Source organism: Papio anubis, chromosome 19 (genome assembly GCF_008728515.1).
Source record: "Papio anubis isolate 15944 chromosome 19, Panubis1.0, whole genome shotgun sequence".
NCBI classification, from domain to species: Eukaryota; Metazoa; Chordata; class Mammalia; order Primates; family Cercopithecidae; genus Papio; species Papio anubis.
Genome location: NC_044994.1, coordinates 10,549,173 through 10,570,323, shown reverse-complemented (window position 1 = coordinate 10,570,323; position 21,151 = coordinate 10,549,173). Strand labels below are relative to the sequence as shown.

Below are 21,151 nucleotides of genomic sequence, written 5' to 3'. Positions count from 1 at the left end.
TGTAGAAAGTTCTTAATTTCTTACATCTTTATTCTTATTCATAAATACTAACAGAGTATGAACATAATTAAAATTTCACAAGTTGGCAATACTTTTAAAGAAACTTGGAAATAAGAGGAAGGGACCGGGTGTAGTGGCTGATGCCTATAATCCCAGCACTTTGGAAGACCGAGGCCAGTGGATCATTTGAGGTCAAGAGTTTGAGACCAGCCTGGCCAACATGGTGAAACCCGTCTCTGCTGAAAATACAAAAATTAGCTATGCGTGGTGGTGGTCGCCTGTAATCCCAGCTACTCTGGAGGCTGAGGCAGGAGAGTGGTTTGAACCCAGAAGGCAGAGGTTGCAGTGAGCCAAGATCGCGCCACTGCCCTCCAGCTGGGAGGCAAAGCAAGACTCTGTCTCAAAAATAAAAATAAAAAAATAAAAAAGAGGAAGGGAATCCTTTTAGTCCAAATATAATTGTTTTTGTTTCAAGAATGTGGCCACTGTCGTTTATAACCTGATGGTATAACATACGGAATTATTAATAGTACAATGCCATCTTAATGACAAAACCTGTGAGTATAACAATGTATGAGATGGTCTTCCCTAATATTGAAAGTAAATTCTTCAGGAGTGTAAGATTTCAGTACAGATATCACTCAGTGTTTGTGTTTTCTTCTCTTCCTAGAGTTGTAAAGATGTGGCACCTGTGGAGAAGACTATTAAGTTACTTCCCAGTAGCCATGTTGCAAGACTACAAATATTCAGTGTGGAAGGACAAAAGGCAATTCAGATCAAACATCAGGATGAGGTTAATTGGATAGCAGGTGATATTATGCGTAATCTTATTTTTCAAATGTATGATGAAGGAGAAAGAGAAATCAATATAACATCCGCTTTAGCAGAAAAAATTAAAGTAAGTATCTCTAACAGATTGGTTATTTGTAAGAACTTTTTAAATTTTATGTTTGTAAGACTTTGAACAAGCCGTTTTGTGGGTAGTCTCTATAAAAGAAAGTTGTCACAGAAAAATTATACTATCATTTCAAATTCTAAGAAGAATAAGCTTTTTTCATGGGGTAGGTTGAAATGCGAATGATTCATGTGTGACAAAATTATACTTAGAAAAAAATGATTTTGACATTTAAAAATCTAGGTTTTGGCATTTTGTTTAGTTGTGCTCTTCCTGACTAGCTGTTTTTCTGCAATTGCAGTTAACATCACCACCTTGATAAAGCTAGCAATAAATTGGTAGCAGTTTTGAAAGCACTAAACAAAAGATCTGTTAAAGGCAAGCAGTGAAACAGTGTTGTTAACTACAGAGCCTCGATTTGGCCATTTAAATTACTGAAATTGGTATACCACTCTAAAAATATCCTTAGAAAAGAGTTTTGTGGCCGGGCGCGGTGGCTCAAGCCTGTAATCCCAGCACTTTGGGAGGCCGAGATGGGCGGATCATGAGGTCAGGAGATCGAGACCATCCTGGCTAACACGGTGAAACCCCGTCTCTACTAAGAAATACAAAAAATAGCCGGCAGCGCCTGTGGTCCCAGCTACTCGGGAGGCTGAGGCCGGAGAATGGCGTGAACCCGGGAGGCGGAGCTTGCAGTGAGCTGAGATCCGGCCACTGCACTCCAGCCTGGGCGACAGCGCGAGACTCCGTCTCAAAAAAAAAAAAAAAAGAGTTTTGTTGGTCCTCATGAACCTGCTGTCATCTAAATATGACATTTGTACCTTGATAGGGTTGAATCTACATGTTGAAACTTAGTACCTCACTGAACAGGGACCCAAATCAAAATGTTAAGACTCTTATTACATAAAGTAGACAGCTTTTTCGCATTCCCTTTATGGTTGACTGAAATAATAGTGGACAGTCTATGCTTGCTTCTTTCAAAGTTCAGTTTGTTCTTCTATAATGAGACACATGCATTCTTCAAAATCACTCTGCTGTGCAAAATTGTGCAATAAAAAAATCACAGGACTTATGAGGGAAAATGGAAACTAGAGGCACAATACTCAAACTTTCTCAGTAACCCATTAAGAGAACCTAATAAAATAGTGGCAAAAGCAATAATGATAATACGTGTTAAATGTTAAGAACTACATAAATACTATAATAATATGGCAGTTTACCTAGCTTAATGAAGTCTTAGGAATGATTGCAGCTTTTGAGTTACTGTAAAGTGGTGGAAGGAAGGTTGTCTGAAAGTGAGGGGAAGTTGTTTTAACAGTCTGTGGATGAGCATGGCTCATTAACACATAGTCAACTGAGGTGACTGATAGGTGTTTGAGGTGCAACATTTTTTGTGTTCCCACTTGGTTGGTTCAGCTGCGCACAGTTTTCTGTGTTGACCTAGTTTTTTCAAAGATGAAATCGTACCTAAGCAAAAGTAAAATTTGCCTTATGCTTAAATTGTTTACTGATAATTGTATTGGAACAAATTTGCATTTTCAAAGTAAACATGATTGTATTGGAACAAATTTGCATTTTCAAAGTAAGCATTGTAACAGAACTTACTGTACTTTTTTCCCCTTGACGTCTGTGGAGATAAAATTCCCAAGTGTGGAAAAAGAATTTACCAAAATTCCAGGCTTTTTGAGGTAGTTAGAAATAAGCATTCCTCCATGTCTGGAGAGCTGACATTCATAGACTCTTAGTAAGGAGTCCCAGTTAACCAAATTTTTGGAGAGTTAACATTGTTTGGCAATTGCTCTTTCAGACTGGTATACACCATACCCATCCTGTGTTTCCAAACATAAGATCTGGTAATTCAAAAGGATTATTTAGCATGGGTTCAACTGACATGAGTTTTAAAATCTTATTTGGAACAATGCTTGTTCTAGCCAGCTTTTTTCCCCTTCGTAATGAGGGAAGAGAGAATTGAGATAGAAATAATTCTGATTCCGCTTGGAAAGCAGGTAACCATTTTATCTCTATAAGCAGATTTGAAGGTAAGTAGTGGTTTAATAGTGGTGCCAGGGATGTGGCTTCTGAGCTATTTCCTTCTTTCTCACAATCATGCTTCCACTTCCTCGTTTCTTAAGAAGTTTAAGAAAAACATTGAGTGGAGAGCCTCTCCCTGTCATACCTTCTCTAAGGTTGTTGCCTGCATTTGACACATTGTGCCTCTAATTTGGTAATGATGTATGTCTATGCACTTCTTCATTGACAGTAAAAGATAGTGAATACTCCTTTTTTCTTAAGTTGAATGTACAGCCTTTACAGTGGTTTTGTGGTGTTGAGAGAATTAAGCCAAGATAGAGGGAATTCAGCCTGAACTGAGCTGGGGAATCTGTTCAGAGGGGTACACAGCCAGGGTGAGTGAGGAAAGCCTTTTATCTTTTTTGTGGAACTCCTTCTTACTTTCTTTTTTTTTTTTTTTAATACAATAAAGAACAGAGACTAAAGATGGTTTTAAAAGATAAAAAGGTAACTAAAAACATTAGAGCAGCATCAACTAGGAAACAGAATATTAGTGATTTTCATTAAAAAGTTAATTTACCACGGGCCAGGCGCGGTGGCTCACGCCTGTAATCCCAACACTTTGAGAGGCCGAGGCAGGTGAATCACGAGGTTGAGAGTTCACGACCAGCCTGGCCAAGATGGTGAAACCCCATCTCTACTAAAAAAAATACAAAAATTAGCCAGGTGTGGTGGCGGGCACCTGTAATCCCAGCTACTCAGGAGGTTGAGAGAGAGAATTGCTTGAATCCGAGAGTCAGAGGTTGCAGTGAGCTGAGATCGCGCCACTGCACTCCAGCCTGGGCGACAGAGCGAGACTCATCTCAAAAAAAAAAAAAGTTAATTCACCACAATCAAGTAGGCTTTATTTTTGAGATTCAAGGTTGGTTCAACATACACAAATAAATAAGTGTGATTTGCCACATAAGCAAAATTAAAACCATATGATTTAATATGGTTTCAATAGATGCAGAAAATGCTTTTGATAAAATCCAACATCCCTTAGTGATAAAAGCCATCACTAGATACTGAAGAATACACCTCAAGATAATGAGAACCATCCATGACAAACCCACAGCCAACATCATACCAAACAGGCAAAAGCTGGAACCATTCCCCTTGAGAACTGGAACAAGACAAGGATGCCTGCTCTTACCAATTCTATTCAACATAGTACTGGAAGTTCTACCCAGAGCAATCAGGCAAGAGAAAAATAAAAGGTATCCAAATAGGAAAATAAGTCAAACTGTCTCTTCGTTGTGGAGGTGATTCTATACCTAGAAAACACCAAAGACTCTGCCAAAAACCTCCTGGAGCTGATAAACAACTTCAGTAGGGTTTCAGAATGCAAAATTAGTGTACAAAACTAGTAGCATTTCTGTATATCAGTAACTTTTAAGCTGAAAGCCAAATCAGTCCCATTTATGGTAGCCACAAAAATTGCAAAATGCCTAGGAATACATCTAGCCAAGGAAGTGAAAGATCTCTACAAGGAGAACTGCAACACTACTGAAAGAAATCGTAGAGAATACCCACAAGAAGGGAAAAACATTTCATGCTCATGAGTCAGAACTAGTATGATTCAAGTGACCATACCGCCCAAAGGAATCTACAGATTCAGTGTTGTTCGTATCAAACTACTGTCATTTTTCACAGAATTGGAAAAAAGCTATTATAAATTTCGTATGGAACTAAAAAAGGACTCAAAGCAATCCTAAGCAAAAATAACAAAATGAGAGGCATCACACTACCCGTCTTCAAACTGTACTACAGAGCTACAGTAACCAAAACAGCATGCTACTGGTACAAAAACAAATACATAGACCAATGGAGGTGGTTGGAGAACCCAGAAGTAAACCTGTACACGTAGAGCTATCTGATCTTTGACACAGGTGACAATAACAAGCAATGGGAAAGGACTCCCTATTCAAAAAATTGTGCCGGGATAACTGGCTAGCCATATGCAGAAGAAAGAAACTGGATCCCTACCTTTTGCCTTATACAAAAATTAACTCAAGGTGGATTAAAGACTTAAATATAAGATTTCAAACCATAAAAATTCTAGAAGAAAACCTAGGAAATAGCCATTCTGGACGTCGGCCCTGATGAAGAATTTATGACCAAGTCCCCAAAAGCAGTTACAACACAAACAAAAGTTGACAAGTGGGCCCTAATCAAACTAAAGAGCTGCACAGCAAAAGAAACTACCAACAGAGTAAACAGACAGACTACAGAATGGGAAAAAATATTAACAAGCTATATATTCTAAAAAGGTCTAATATCCAGAATCTATAAGGAACTTTAACAAGCAAAAAACAACCCCATTTAAAAAATGGGCAAAGGATATGAACAGATAACTTGTTAAGAGAATACGTACATGTGGGTCAGCAAATATATGAAAAAAATGCTCAACATCATAATCAGAGAGAAATGCAAATCAAAAGCAATGAGATACCATCTCACACCAGTCAGAATGACTATATTTAAAAATAGCAGACATCAAAAAATAACAGATGTTGGCGAGGTTGTGGAGAAGAAGGAATACTTATGCACTGTTGGTGCGACTGTAAATTAGTTCAGCCACTGTGGAGAGCAGTTTGGAGATTTCTCAACCTTAAATAGAACTACCATTTGAACCAGTGATACCATTACTATATATATACCCAAAGGAAAAGATACCATTTCACCAAATATACATGCAGTCTCTGTTTATCTCAGCACTATTCACAACAACAAAGACATAGGTGCCTATCAGTAGTGGACTGGATAAAGAAAATAAGGATAAAGAAAATACACCACAGAATACTACACAGCCATAAAAAAGAACAAAATCATGTCCTTTGCAGCAACATGGATGCAGCTGGAGGCCATTATCTTAAGTGAATTAATACAGGAACAGGAACCCAAATACTGAATGGTCTCATAAGTGGGAGCTAAACGTTAAATACCCATGGAAAATATAGGAACAGTAGACACTGGAGATTCCAAAAGAGGGGAGGGTAGTAGAGGAGCAAGGGTTGAAAAACTACCTATTGGGTACTATGCTCATTACCTGGGCGATGGGATAACTCATAATCCAAACCTCAGCAACATGCAATTTACCCATGTAACAAACCTGTATATGTACCCACTGAACCTAAAAGTAGAGGAAAAATAAAGTGTAAATTAGAATTTTTTTTCAAAAAAAGATTGTTAGTGATTTTAAGGCCAGGTATGGTGGCTCACACATGTAATCCTAGCACTTTGGAAGGCTGAGGTGGGAGCATTGTTGGAGGCTAGGAGTTTAAGACCAGCATGGGCAACATAGTGAGACCCCTTCTTAACAAAAACTTAGGCAGACCTGGTGGTGCATGCCTGTAGTCTCAGGTACTCAGGAGACTGGGGCAGGAGCATTGCTTGAGCCCAGCAATTGGAGGCTCCAGGGAGCTGTGATCATGCCATTGCACTCCAACCTGGGCTACAGAGCGAGACCTTGTCTATAAAATCTAAAAGTAAAAATAGAATATGAGTGATTTTAAAATCAACTATAGAAGTCTAAATAAAAGTAGAGAGAAAGTTGAGGTCAGAATTCTTAAATAGAAAGTATTGGAAGTTTAAAAGTAAGGACAGAGTAGAGCAAACAACTTGAAAAAGTATGGATTAAATGACAAAATATGGAATGTAAGAGGTGTAAATTAATACAGAACTGAAAGCACCCAAGAAGAGATTAAGGCCAAAGTATGTCCAGAAAGTTAGATAAAACTTTTTTTTTCTCACCTTGTTGAGTAAGAATAAGGTCCACCTAGATCTCATTCAGAGCCTTCCCATAAATAGGATTCTTTTCAAAAAATAATTGAATATTGCTTTTCGGAATTACATGATCTGATTTATATGTTACTTTTAAACGATAATGGCCACAGTGATACTTTTCTGGCAAAGCACTAAAGAAATGACTTAAGAATTTTTATTTTGTCTCACTAAAAAATAGGGCAACATTAACAACAGAGACAAAGAGGATGCCTCTGTATCATAGTAGTATATGAACCACACCATTTCTGACCATAAAGAGACTTTTTTCTTGGAGGTGAAGAAGATGGATTATAATGTAGTTTTAAGAGTAAAATAAGTGGCAGTAGGAGAACATTAGACAGACTAAGCTTTATTATTCTTAAATATATCATTTTCTTCTAGGTTAATTGGACTCCTGAGATTAACAAAGAGCACTTGCTACAGGGTCTTCTTCCTGATGTGCAAGTACCAACATCTGTAAAAGATATGCGCTATTGCCAGGTTTCTTTCCAAGATGATCATGTGTCTTTGGAAAGTGCATTTACAGTAAGGTTTGTGGACTCATTATATTTTGCAGCCTGTGGCAACAAAATACTTTCCTCCATTGCACATATATGAAAGTTGTTTTTAATGTAAAAATACTACAGTTTCAATGAAATATGATAGATTGTCTTTGGAATAAAGTATCATTGGTGATAGCGATTAATTTTTGTTATCACTATAACCTTGCACTGAATTGACCTTCTAGTATCTGGAACCTTTATTAAAGGAAAGTTTAGTGCCAGCAACAGTGAAAACACCTGCAAAATGACAAAGACATGAAAAATACAAAAGATACAGTGTGATCAGTCAGTGTTGTTCAGAAGGAAAAATTCTTTCATTGCTTAGTGAGAATTTTTAAAGCTGAGAGTCCCACCAGAGTTAATATGTAGAACTTATATTGAAGGGACAGAATTAAGTGAATGTGTAAAAAAAACCTTTTACACTGGTCTATCAATTTCTTGGCCACCTCTTTTCCAATAACCTCTTGGACTTTAATTCTTCTACCCATTTCTATACTTTTCCCAACACTTAGGATAGTTCTGTTTTTGAGATAGAATTTTCAAATGTGCTGCATTCTGACTGTGATGACATCACTCAGTGAGTTATTAACTCGTCTGTTTTCTTGTCATAATTTCCTCTTAATCCAGCATTAATACTGTGACTTAACATGTCTGTAAGTTTTTGGTCCGTATTCTCTACTATCTTTGCAAAGTATCTTTTTCCTATTTTCTTTTGGGTTAATAGCAGATTATATAAATTAAACAGTTATTTGAAGGGGTGTTATTATATTTGAGTTATTGGATACGAACATTATATATGTGTTATTCTGTAGCATGTTGGAACTACTTCAATTAATGCTCTAACTAAAGACTTCTAACTTGTTAAACAATTTCAGACCACTTCCTGATGAACCTAAACATCTAAAATGTGAGATGAAAGGAGGAAGAACCGTACAGATTGGCCAAGAGCTTCAAGGAGAAGTAGGTTAGTATGGCTTGCTTTAAAAACAACAAAAAAACTGATGTTTCCTTCTATGGATGTTTTAGATACATAATCTGAAAGGAAAGCTTTTGGGTTCATATAATGTTATTGGTTTAAAATCTATTGTCAGACAAGATTGAAGTATTTTCATTACGTTTGCCCAGGCTGACATAGCTTTGAAATCAGTGTGACAAACATATTTTGTTGAAAAAAATCTTGCCTTTTGTTAGAAGTAATAATATTACTAATTAGAAGTTAATAAGAAAAGTATAAAATAAGCTTGGCATGGTACACATGCCTGTGGTCCCAGCTACCCAGGAGGCTGAGGCGAGAGGATTGCCTGAACCAAGGGGTTTCAGGCCAGCCTGGACAAAATAGTGATACTATACTCCTAAAAAAATTCTTTTTAAGTTCTGGGGTACATGTACAGAAAGTGCAGGTTTGTTACGTAGGTATACACGTGCCATGGTGGTTTGTGGCACCCATCAACCCGTCATCTACATTAGGTATTTCTCTTCGGTGCTATCCCTCCCCTAGCCCCTACTCCCCGACAGGCCCTGGTGTGTAATGTTCGCCTCCCTGTGTCCGTGTGTTCTCATTTTTCAACTCGCACTTAAGAGTGAGAACATGCGGTGTTTGGTTTTCTGTTTCTGTGTTAGTTTGCTGAGAATGATGGTTTCCAGCTTCATCTATGTCCCTACAAAGGACACAAACTCATCATTTTTTATGGCTGCGTAGTATTCCATGGTGTATTTGTGCCACATTTTCTTTATCCAGCCTGTCATTGATGGGCATTTGGATTAAAAAATTCTTTTTTAAACATGAAAGTATAACGTACATGTATGAATGGATTCCTATGTATTTTTTCTTATGTCTAGAAAATTACATTAAAAGACTATCTTCAAATTTTCATGGTAAAAAAATCTGATTAACATTAGCATCGTGTTAAATGTAGTTGAAAATATACTTATGTAAATCTTTATTTTATAGTGAATTTAAAAAATGAGTATAATTGTTTTATTACCAAAAATTAGTAAGAGAACAAAGAGTAAGTTTCTAAGCATGTTTTTATAAAGTATATTGTAGATATTCATATCTTCTATTAAAAGATAATACTAAAATAAAACTTCCCCTTTTTTAGTTATAATAATTACGGATCAGTACGGAAATCAGATTCAAGCATTTTCACCAAGTTCTTTATCTTCTTTGTCAATTGCTGGTGTTGGACTTGATAGCTCAAATTTGAAAACAACCTTTCAGGTATGGTTACTTTCTATACCATGTTGGTTTGATTCATTCTATTGTTATATGTGTAACAAAAAGTTTGGGAAAAACTAGTATAACAAAAAAGTTTGATTTTAGTTTTTAAATTGAAAAGTCATAAAAGGCACTTAAAAATCTTATAATGAAAAAGTTTGAACATACGCAGAAATAAACATAGAATGGGTATTTCTTGTGTTCCCATCATCTTCAACAGTCATCATTCTCCCCATACCATATCATTTTGAAGCAAATTCCAGACATCATACCATTTTATCCATAAAGATTGTGGTGTATAGATTTTTTTGATAGCTTTTCATAGCAGCTATTTAAATAAAATTTCTTGGTGTTTAAACCCTGTATTAACAGGATGCTGAGAGAAAAAATCATTATAAAGGTTTGCAACTGTGCATTTAATTCAGGTTAGCTTAAAAAATAAAAACTCTGGTGGAATTCTTTCAGTTTAAAACAAACAAGCATGCTGTAGTCTGCTTGGAGAGGTAGAGACAGCTTTAGCGAAAAGGACATGGTGGAGTTGGGTCTTAAGGAACCTGCCAGTCCACAGTGGGTGAGAGAGAAGATCTCTCAGGTCAAAGGGAAGTTAAATTCATTTAGATCATTGAATGCTTTTTTAAACTTTTCCTCTTTGAGTCTCTATTACACTTTTTCTTAACAGGGGCAGTCACAAAAATAACTTCCATGTTTCCCTTCTAACTAGTGTTTCTGTCTCCAGTAATCTGTTCTGCTGTTTTCTAATGTTGAGAGCATCATTTTCACTACTGAGGAACTTTGAATATTTTGTTCCCTCCACAATGATAAAATGTGCTCTTTGACTTTTAGATTCTTCCATTTTCTAGCTTCACGCTACAGGTAGATGAAATCAGAAAATAAATGTGCTCCTGTGGTTATGAATAAACAATCCCTGCTTCCTATCATTCTGTGCACAGGCTCCTAATTGTTCCTAAGTTATAACCCATCTTCCTACATCTTCAGTTATTCTACTAGATCCGTCCCACCAGCATGTAAACATGCTGGAATGTCACTCATCTTAAACAAACAAAAGGAAAAATCCCTCCAGAAAAACCAGCAAAGCTTCATTTGGCTCTGTATTCCTGTCCATCTACTGCCCTCCTCCATTTTATAGTAAAACTCCTTGGAAGAGTTGTATGTTTTCACATCCTTTTCTGTCATTCTGTAGCAAGCCACTCTCATCATGTTTTTCTGCTCTGTTCTACCTGACCAAATCCAGGGGTCAATTTTCAGTTCTCATGCTACCCATTAGACCTATCAGCATGTTACATTCTACTGCATTTGAAATCAATTGCCTTAGTATGGCCTGTAATACCTATAGTATTCCACCCTACCATAATCTCACCCCTTTCTCTCTCCATAGCTCTTTACTCTCCAGCCAAGTGGACTTTTTTTCTACTTCTGTTCTGTAATTGACGTATACCATCTTGGCCCATTTTCGGAATTGTATATTTAATTCTGTTTGTACCCATCTACAATTTGTAAATGCAATTTCATTTTCAAGATTTGAAATAAAACCAGAACAACTTCCAACATGACTTTAAAAAAGAAATCACCCCTTCAGAAGGGCTTTTGGTTCAGAAGAGCTATCAAATTTGGAACCCTAAGATAGACTTTACATATTTTGAACTTCAGTACATTTTACTAAGGAATATCTATTTAATTTGTTTTCTGAATATTGAAAAATTCTTCTGTGCTTATTGAGCTTTTAGGAGAAATTAATTTTGATTATTTTGCAGTGACTTTTTACATAAAATGTTCTGTTCTACAGATCATTGAGAACATGAAGTTTTCTCTCTGATTTATTTATTTATTTTTTTGAGACAGGATCTCACTCTTTTGCCCGGGGTGGAGCGCAGTGCAATGTTGTGAATATGGCTCACTGTAGCTTCGACCTCCTGGGTTCAAGTGATCCCACCACAGCCTCCCAACTAGCTGGGACTATAGACGCTTGCCACTTCACCTGGCTAATCTTAAAATTTTTTGTAGAGATGGGGTCTTACTCTGTTGCCCAGGCTGGTCGTGAACTCCTGGGCTCAAGGGATCCTTCCACCTAGGCCTCGTAAAGTGCTGGGATTATATAGTCAGGAGCCACTGTGCCTGGCCTGATTTTAAAATTTTGATGAAATATTGTTACAGCAGCCCAGAAACAAAAGCAAAATTTTGATGAAGCAGATTTGTACCTAGCAGAAATTTAAGATGACTGAATCTTCAAGGGTCACCGTTAAAATATGAATACTATAGCACTCATGCCAGTGTGGAATCATTCAGTCATATTGCAGAGATTATAGGCTAGTTTCATTGATTCTCATTAATATGACATGTTAGGCATTGTTCTAAGTAATAGAGATTGAGTAGTGACAAATCAAAGCTCCTGCCCTTGTGGAAATCATCTTGTCATGGAGAGGACATGCAATAGATGAGAAATAAGAGGTAAGAAAAGTGAAGTAAGGAAGGGGATAGATAGTATGCCAATAAGTAAGGTGATCAGGGAAGAGCCTCTTATTAAGGTTTCATATACAAAAATCTAAAGAAAAACAATGTGTATATCTGGTAAGTAATGTTGCAAACAGAGGGAAAGAAAAGTATAAAAGCTGTTCAGGTAGCAGAAAGGAGAAAGTACAAGGAAGAGGGAAATTAAGAAAAGATAAGATAAAGAGACATAGCCAGAACCTTTTGGATCCCCTACCCCTTGAAAGAAGAAATTCAATCTCTCCTCTCTTGAAAATAAAATTTATGACATGCCATTATTGCATAGGTACAATTTATTTTCTGTCCTTTTACCAAGAAACACATCTGTATGCCCATGGGTTAATGACAAAACATTTTATTTTGTTTTTCTGAAAACTAAGTGATACCCCCTGTCTTTCTCAATGTACTTTTCCTCACTAGGAAAACACACAGAGTATAAGTGTAAGAGGCATCAAATTTATTCCAGGTCCTCCTGGAAATAAGGATCTTTGTTTTACTTGGCACGAGTTTTCTGACTTTATTCGAGTGCAACTAATTTCTGGACCTCCTGCTAAACTTCTTCTTATAGACTGGCCAGAACTGAAGGAGGTAAGTCACTTCATGTCTTCACTGAGAATTTAATATTACATGGCCTATTACTTTCAGATTGTCAGTGGATCAGAACAGATATATTTTGTTGCTGAAGTAACAACTAACAGTTGTTAACAGTAAAAATAACAAAAGAGCAAGGTTATGTGAGTCTTAATACTTTGCTATTTGATTCATCATTGTGTCCTCATTTGTTAAAAATGAGTGTAATAATTCAGATCTTAAAAGCTACAGAGAATTTCAAACATGCATAAAAATAAAAAGAATAGTGTAGCGAACTCCCACGTGCCAGTTACCTAGTTTCTACAGTTACTTATTTTTGCCAATTTTGTTCTTTGTTCTCTTATACTAATCTAATAACTTTTTGTTGGAGTTTTAAAAAGCATATCTCAGACATCAAGTCATACCCATAAAAACTTCAGTATGACTTCCTATGCAAGTACTTAAATTTTAAACACTAATTTTGTAAATGTCTGCCAAATCCTTTGATTTTTTTTTTTTAACTGAAATTTTAGAATTCTAATTTGATGGACAAAAATTGTACATATTTATTGTGTACAACATATTTTGAAATATATATACATTGTGGAATGGGTAAATCAAGCTAATTAACACACATATTACTTCACATTTTTTTGTGGTGAAAACATTTGAAATCTATTCTCTTAGCAATTTTGAAGAATACAATATACTATTAACTATAATCATCATCATACAATTGATCTTTTGAACTTAATACCCCTATCTAACTGAAATTTTGTATCCTTTGATGGAATTCTAGTTTTAAAATGTCCAGATTCTGGCATTTGCTTGTGGAATAGCAGGGCTTTAACGGTTTTTTTTGTTTTGTTTTGTTTTGAAACAGTTTCTCTTGTTACCCAGACTGGAGTGTGGAGTGCATTGGCACGATCTTGGCTCACTGCAACTTCCACCTCCTGGGTTCAAGCGATTATTGGCTTTAACGGTTTGTTTTGTTTTGTTTTGTTTTGAAACAGTTTCTCTTGTTACCTAGGCTGGAGTGTGGAGTGCATTGGCACAATCTTGGCTCACTGCAACTTCCACCTCCTGGGTTCAAGCGATTATCCTGCCTCAGCCTCCCGAGTAGCTGGGATTACAGGCATGTGCCACCATGCCCGGCTAATTTTGTATTTTTAGTAAAGATAGAATTTCACCATGTTGTCCATGGTTGGTCTCAAACTCCTGACCTCAGGCAGTATGTCCACTTTGGCCTCCCGAAGTGCTGGGATTACAGGCATGAGCCACCGCACCCAGCCAGGACTTTAACTGTTGATGTGATAGCTAACTTTGAAAAAATTTTTATTTAAAAAAATTTAAAAAATTATTTATTTTTAATAGAGACAGGATTTCACCATGTTGACCAAGCTGATCTTGAGCTCCTGGGCCCAAGCAATTCTTCTGCCTCATTCTCCCAAAGTTCTGAGATTACAGGTGTGAACCACCGTTCCCAGCCCACATTTTCTGTAAAAGAAAATGAACTCATACAATCATGGTAGTAGGTGAATTTATCTTAGTAAAGGGGCAGGTCATCTAAGAAAGGTTAACATGGTCATGCCTTAGTTTGAGATTGCTCTTTTTTACTTGTGAGTTTAAAAAGCAGATAAACTGGTTATGACAGTGTGCTTTATAAAACACAGTTTTTAAAATAATAATGTGTTGACTAAAGGGTTTTACTGAAAAGCCAGTGCATTTTTTTTTTTTCTGGGAGCACTTACAAAACATAAATTAACCCACTTTTTATACCTATTGATGCCAATAAAGGATTTGTTGATTGACTATTACCTGGAACAGTTATGTGAAATAGTTTTGAGGTGGAAAAAACTGGACATGTTTGTCTTATATTTTTTGGGGGATAAATATAAAAAAATAATGATGGCTGTTGGCTCAAAAATTTGTAGGAGTTATTTGTAGATCCGTAATAATCCAGAAACTTAAAACATAAACTAATATATCAGTCCGTTGAGATATGGTTATATGTAGATGAGGCTAGAAAAATGATTATTTGATATCTAATTTTTCTAAGTTTTCTAATTGCTGACCCATCTTCTCCCCGATAGGATCTGTTCAGAGAGGAGGAACTGATATAATATATAAACATGATGAATAGAAAAATATATGGGTGTTAATAAATACATATATTATTCTTTATAAATGAGGGAGCTGGCCAGGTGCAGTGGCTCATGCCTTGTAATCCCAGCACTTTGGGAGACCAAGGTGGAAGAATTGCTTGAGCCCAGGAGTTAAAAAGTACCAGGTGGGGCAACATAGTGAGAATTTGTCTCTGTAAAAAGGTAAAAATAAAAAGACAAGTAAATGAGGAAACTGAAATGCTGAAATATTAACATTCCAGTATTAAAAAGTGACATTAGATGTGATATTAAAATGCTTATGAACTTTTTTTTTCAGAAATTTGCTTTTTCTATTTTCTAGAAAACATTATTATTAGCCATTTGGGCTGCAAGTCATTTACTTAAAGATAACCTTTAAAAGTAGCTAGGAATCCTTTAAAAACTTAGACTGTCCTTTAAAGGTAGTTTTGGAAACAGTTACTTGATTAGGAATGAAATACTGTATGTTTACATTTGGAAACTCAGCAGTTTTCAAAATTCAAGCTTTCTGTAAACTTTGGCAGAGGGAACAAGGCTGTAGCTGTGTAAACTTTATGATAGAGGGACACAACTAAACCAATCTCAAGGGTCTTTGGTTTTTTCATAATGTCCTATCCATAGCAGAATGTTAATTTTTCTTTCCATTTTCAGCAGCCTTTTCCCGTAATCTGGTAACCAACTACCTCAGTTAAGAGTAGGGGATAGAGGAAGCAGAAGGAACATTCTTGTTAGAGGAGAGGTGATAAATCAGTTTTTTGTTGTTGTTGTTCTTTAGTTCCCTTCCATCTTTTGTAAACTTTTAAAATATTGACCCAGAGGATTGGGCTTTTGTCAGGTATCTTGTTTAACACTGTGTTTCCTTTGATGTGCCCAATGTTAATAGGTCAGTAAGCAGATTTCTAGAATTATACAGCCTTACATATTAGCTAGGGAAAAAGCAAGAAGCATTTTAAGTCAACAAGACAGTGTAGATCATCAGTGAATAGTCCTATTTAACCAAGGGCTAGAAAGCCATGTTACTACTTTTAATGCACAATGGCAAGAGAGCTGAACATTAACTGAAGGAGAAGCTAAACTAGAGATTACCAATGCTAAATCTGAGAACCAAAGATAGATTTCCGTTTCTGTTGAACACATTCTAGTACTTACATAGCATTTGCATTGTGTTAGATGTTATAAGTAATCTAAAGATGATTTCAAGTGTACGCTTAGGTATATGCAAATACTATGCAATTTTATATAAAAAAGTTGAATATCTGCAGCTTTTGGTATCCACTAGGGGTCTAGAACCAATCTCCTGTGGATACTGAGGGAAGACTGTAATGTCAGGTGTTGCTTTACCTTTTTTCAGATCATTTATCATTTCGATAAGAGGGTCACACAATTTAGTTGACTTTCAAAAGTTTGTTTTCATTGACCAAAGAAGCCATTTGCGAATAGAACAGAGATAAATTAAGTGATCGTTACACAATTATACAAGTAATTGCATTGTTTGGCCCATATATTTTAGTGTTTCTTAAAATATTTCTATTCTTTTCAGTGCATTCCAGTGATTAATGGAAGAGATTTACAGAACCCTATTATTGTTCAACTTTGTGATCAGTGGGATAATCCAGCACCGGTACAACATGTTAAAATAAGTCTTACAAAAGCTAGCAATTTAAAGGTAAGTGTTAAACTTCCTTACATCTTCATTTAAAATTCTGGATTTCATTTTCATGATAGTATCTTTAGCTGTCATATTGCTTCTTTTTTTAAAAATATATTTTACATAATCTTTATTATTACTTAGTGTAAATAAACCTCAAAAAATTTTTAAATTATTTTGAGGAAGTAGAATTTATATCTTACAATAGTACAACAAGGGGCCAACATTGTACAGTTATGACTGTTTTAATGTTTCTTATATAGTAAGATTTGCATTTCAGATTAGGATGAATAAATAGATAATTAACACTGACAAAGTGAATGAAGACAGATACCACAGGGACCCACAGAATGGATTAAGGAACAGGCATTATTGGGGAAACATACATGGTGAGGCTAAACAAAAAGAGTCATGCAGGTACCTATCCTCTACTTATAGAGAGCTACCAGATCCTGGGCAGAGCTGCTAGAACATGCTGGTATATTCTAGGGTGAGGCTCCTGCCCTCTGTGGTTCTTCTTATGGGGCAAGTATGAACATGGTCTTATAAAGTTGAGGAACAGTCTTGACTACCAGAAAGTTCAAGATTAGGTATCAGTTATTCCCATGAGTATTGAGAAGCTGCTTGGGATCTAGGGGCTGGTGCAAAGTTGGAGGCCCTCCTTCTAGGGGAAAGAGGAAAAGCCGCTGTTCATTGCAAAGGGGTGTGTGTGTGGGTGTGTGGGTGTGTGTGTGTGTGTACAATTTTTTTGTGTGTGTGTGAGACAGAGTCTCACTGCAACACCCAGGGTGGAGTGCAATGGTGTGATCTTGGCTCACTGCAACCTCTGCCTCCCAGGTTCAAGTGATTCTCCTGCCTCAGCCTCCTGAGTAGTTGGGATTACAGGCATGTGCCATCATGCCTGGTTAATTTTTGTATTTTTAGTGGAAACGGGGTTTCACCATGTTGGCCAGGCTGTTCTCAAACTCCTGACCTCGGGTAATCCACCCGCCTTGGCCTTCCAAAGTGCTGGGATTACAGGCGTGAGCCACCATGCCTGGCCATAAAGTTGTATTTTTATACTGTCTCTTCTGTTTGTTGAAAGGAATTCATTGGTCCCAGCCAGGTTGTTGCTAGGCAAGCCAGGGGGAGTTGGGGTCATATTCAGACAATCTTGAGTATCCCTCCACATATAAAAAATAAATGTAAATGTAATGGAGAAACCAGTTGATATTATGTAAAGATGATGTTTCTCTTGCAATTATTTATAGTTCAATCAGAATCCCAGTAGGGATTTCCCAGAACCTGAAAAGGTGATCTTAAAAGTTGTATGGAAGATTAAAGTGCCAAGAATGGCTTATTATACACATGGACCTGTTTTCATAGTAATTACAGTTGGAGTTTTTAAATGAGTCTGTTAAATGAGTCTATGATATTGCTGCTATAAGACCTGAAAAGACTTACTTCTCTGGCTTGTCAGTAAGGATTTGATACCCAGATGGGAGACTTATTTTGAGAAAGATGGGTTGAGAGACAATGGACCAGAGAGTAACTGGGACAGGTATAAACATAGGACTTCATCCTATCATTTCAAGTGTGCTTTCTCATTTTTTCCCATTCAGCTATTGCTTTTCCTGTCTGCATGTACCATTATTAGCTATTCTTTACGTTCTACTAAGTTGAGATGGGTTTTAGGGTTTGGGAGACAGTCTGATTTTTCTTCTACTGTGGTCTACAAATTCACTGTTATTCTGAATGTTTGCTTCCAGTAGAGTTAGACAATGATTATTTTTAACCCCATAATAAAGATATGATTCTGGTTTCTGGAGAACCATCTGTAAAAGGCTGAGAGACCCTTCTAAATCCGTTATTAGGAAATGTGGCCACTGATTCTTGATCTCTTGAAAGTGAAAGCTTAGTTATCACTGTGAATGTAGTATTGCAGCAAAAATTTGAGAAGCATATCTGAGTAAACATTCAAGAGAAAAATGAAGAATGAAGATAGTGCTATGATCCTTTGACTTGAGTGTGTGTGTACAGTATATATTTCTCCAGTACAGTCCCCTACACCTGCCCCAGCTTTAGAATATACCTTCATTGTTTGTGTAAACTTCATTTGATGTATCAGTGATATTGAAACGGTGAACTAGAAATCTGCAACTTAGTAACTGAAATACATTAAATTCTAGTGAAATTGATCAAGATGAGTGATTGTTACTCTACTTTGGATTATATCATTACATGCTACATTATTCCAACTAGTTCAGATTTTTAAAATTTAGATTTTGGAAGTATGCAAATACTGCTTTTAAAATAGGAATAGAGGGAAAGAACATTGTAATGGAAGAAAAGAACTTGATTGATCTCTAGAATTTTCTAATTAACCGTTTTGTTTTGTTTTGTTTTGTTTTTAGCTCACGCCTTCAAACCAACAGCATAAAACAGATGAGAAAGGCAGGGCTAATTTGGGAGTATTCAGTGTTTTTGCCCCTAGGTAAGAACCAAAAGTTTGATAGTTGTTGGTGTTATAGAGATTCATTTTTCTTCTACTGCTTTGCTGAAGTTAAAAGTAATGACTATCCTTCTATTTAATGTTAGGCAAGAGTTGGGACTGAATAGAAGTTGAGAGATTTTCTAAGAGTTGAACTTTGCGTAAATTGTCTCAAAATTTTTAGATTATTCACTAAAATTAACTAAATGTAATTTGAACCCCTCTCCCCTTTTGTTTTGTTTTGTTAGAGGAGAGCATACTCTGCAGGTTAAAGCCATCTATAACAAAAGTATCATAGAGGGACCTGTAATTAAGTTAATGATTCTTCCAGATCCAGAAAAACCCGTTCGTCTCAATGTTAAATATGACAAAGATGCTTCCTTCTTAGCAGGGGGTCTTTTCACTGGTGAGTATTTCATATACATAAATAAATCTATAATGATAATTTTCTTCGTACATTAGTGGAATAAATTACTTACCCTAGGTGTTCAGCACAATAAAAAATCATGCTTATAATAGCCTTTTTTAAAAAAAATCCTTTTAAGTGGCAAAGAAAATATATTTAACTTAGCAATGCCTACTCTTATTCCCGTCTTGCATTTATTTTAATATCGAGAATGAACTGAAAGTTCATACATAAACTGATAGGCTGAGGTAATTAATTCACGTGGTGTTTGTACATTCACTGAATTGTAAAATTGTGTGAAAGAAATAGGAACCATATGGTGAGAATTATGGAGTTATGCTCTACTAAATATTGTGTTGTGATCTTAAACCCATCATAACTAGAATCATTTAGCTTAATTTGAGTGAAAATATATCACATCAGCATTTATGATTAAAGATATTTAAGAAAAACAAACATGTATTAAATACATGTTAAGATACTATGCTGTGCTCTGAATTACAGTAATGAATAAGACAGTTTTCAGTGTGCTCAGTCTAATGTAGGAGACAGGGAAGCAAATGATTTCAATATTATGTGGCAGATATTAAGTCAATAGGAAATTAGTTTTTGCTTTACACAAATAATTTTCTGGAAGACTTCCATTTTCTTAAAAAGGTGAATCCCTGTACATAGTTTTAAGTAGTGAATGAAGCACCTCAAAAGTTTAGATTTAAAAATTTTTGACAATAATTTTTAATAATTAAGTTACATGTGCACATAGCTTTTTATACTTTATAAAGTAGACTCTCTATACCATATGTAAAATATTAAGTCTATTTCAGGGAGATCTATTTCCTGTTATTAAAAAACTACAATAACAGGTGCCAAATGAATGTTACAGGTGGTAAATATAATGGGAATATTATATATAATGATCTCTTGGCTATTGTATGCTATTGAAAATCATACAAGAAAGTAAATATTCTGTTCTTGGAATACATAAAGCATATGGTGCTATGACCAGTTGGCATAACTCTTAAGTTGCTGAGTATACATACATTCTAGCCTTTTGGTCTTGTATGCTAGAATTTATACATTTCTTCATCAGACTTGTATTAACATTTAAATAACATGTATGCTTTAAACATTTAAATAAGATATTTGCTTTAAGGCATACTGTTATTTAACCATATCCATTAATTGAACTAAAAAGAAAATAATTTTTTAACGTTTACCATGACAGATTTTATGATTAGTGTTATTTCTGAAGATGACAGTATCATTAAAAATATTAATCCAGCACGTATTTCCATGAAAATGTGGAAGCTATCTACCAGTGGGAACCGACCCCCAGCAAATGTGAGTCATGGGAAGCATTTTTTGAAGTTAAAAATAGTTCTTACATTTAACTTAAAACTATATCTCATTTAATGTAAATATATAATGTTATATAAATTTGAGAAATGGAAGCTAATTCACTTCATTCCTTGGAGTTAAAGAAATTACATCAGTCTGTGTTTCAGAATTGACAGTTGATGCTATTGAAAAAGAGTAGTCTACTTTGTGATTTTTCTTAACATTTTAAGATGCCTATATAATAAAATTATTTCATCTGAAGGACAGTAGCACAAGGAAGAAGCTATTAAATATGAGGGGATAATATAGAAAATGAGATAGTAAAGAGATAGGATTGATAGACTGCTTGAAAGAGAGTGGAGAGAGAGTTAGAGGGTCTAGAACAGTGCTGTCCAGTAGAAAGATCACACTTGGTGTTTCAGCTTTCTAGTAGCTACATTTAAAAGCTAAAAAGAAATAAGTAAAATTCTAGAGTTTTTAACCTAATATATCAAAAGTTACCATTTCAACAGATACTCAATAGTTTAAAAATTATTGCTGGGATTTCACATTCTTGTATCTTACCGAGTCTATGAAA

General features: G+C 35.7%; 1 protein-coding gene across 5 annotated transcripts in view; it reads left to right on the top strand.

Moving 5' to 3' along the window:
• SMCHD1 (structural maintenance of chromosomes flexible hinge domain containing 1) overlaps positions 1-21,151 on the top strand; it is a 153,480-nt gene that overhangs the window by 80,374 nt on the left and 51,955 nt on the right. For all 5 annotated transcript variants that reach the window (XR_002518629.2, XR_002518628.2, XR_002518630.2 and 2 more), the window contains 9 exons: positions 671-898; positions 7,115-7,263; positions 8,151-8,239; positions 9,378-9,496; positions 12,419-12,586; positions 16,253-16,378; positions 18,754-18,833; positions 19,079-19,236; positions 20,462-20,577. Coding sequence is in view for 2 of the 5 variants with exons in the window: in XM_021929971.2 (XP_021785663.1) it covers positions 671-898; positions 7,115-7,263; positions 8,151-8,239; positions 9,378-9,496; positions 12,419-12,586; positions 16,253-16,378; positions 18,754-18,833; positions 19,079-19,236; positions 20,462-20,577 (1,233 nt within the window). In the remaining 3 variants the exon portion in view is untranslated. The remainder of the gene's footprint in view (positions 1-670; positions 899-7,114; positions 7,264-8,150; positions 8,240-9,377; positions 9,497-12,418; positions 12,587-16,252; positions 16,379-18,753; positions 18,834-19,078; positions 19,237-20,461; positions 20,578-21,151) is intronic.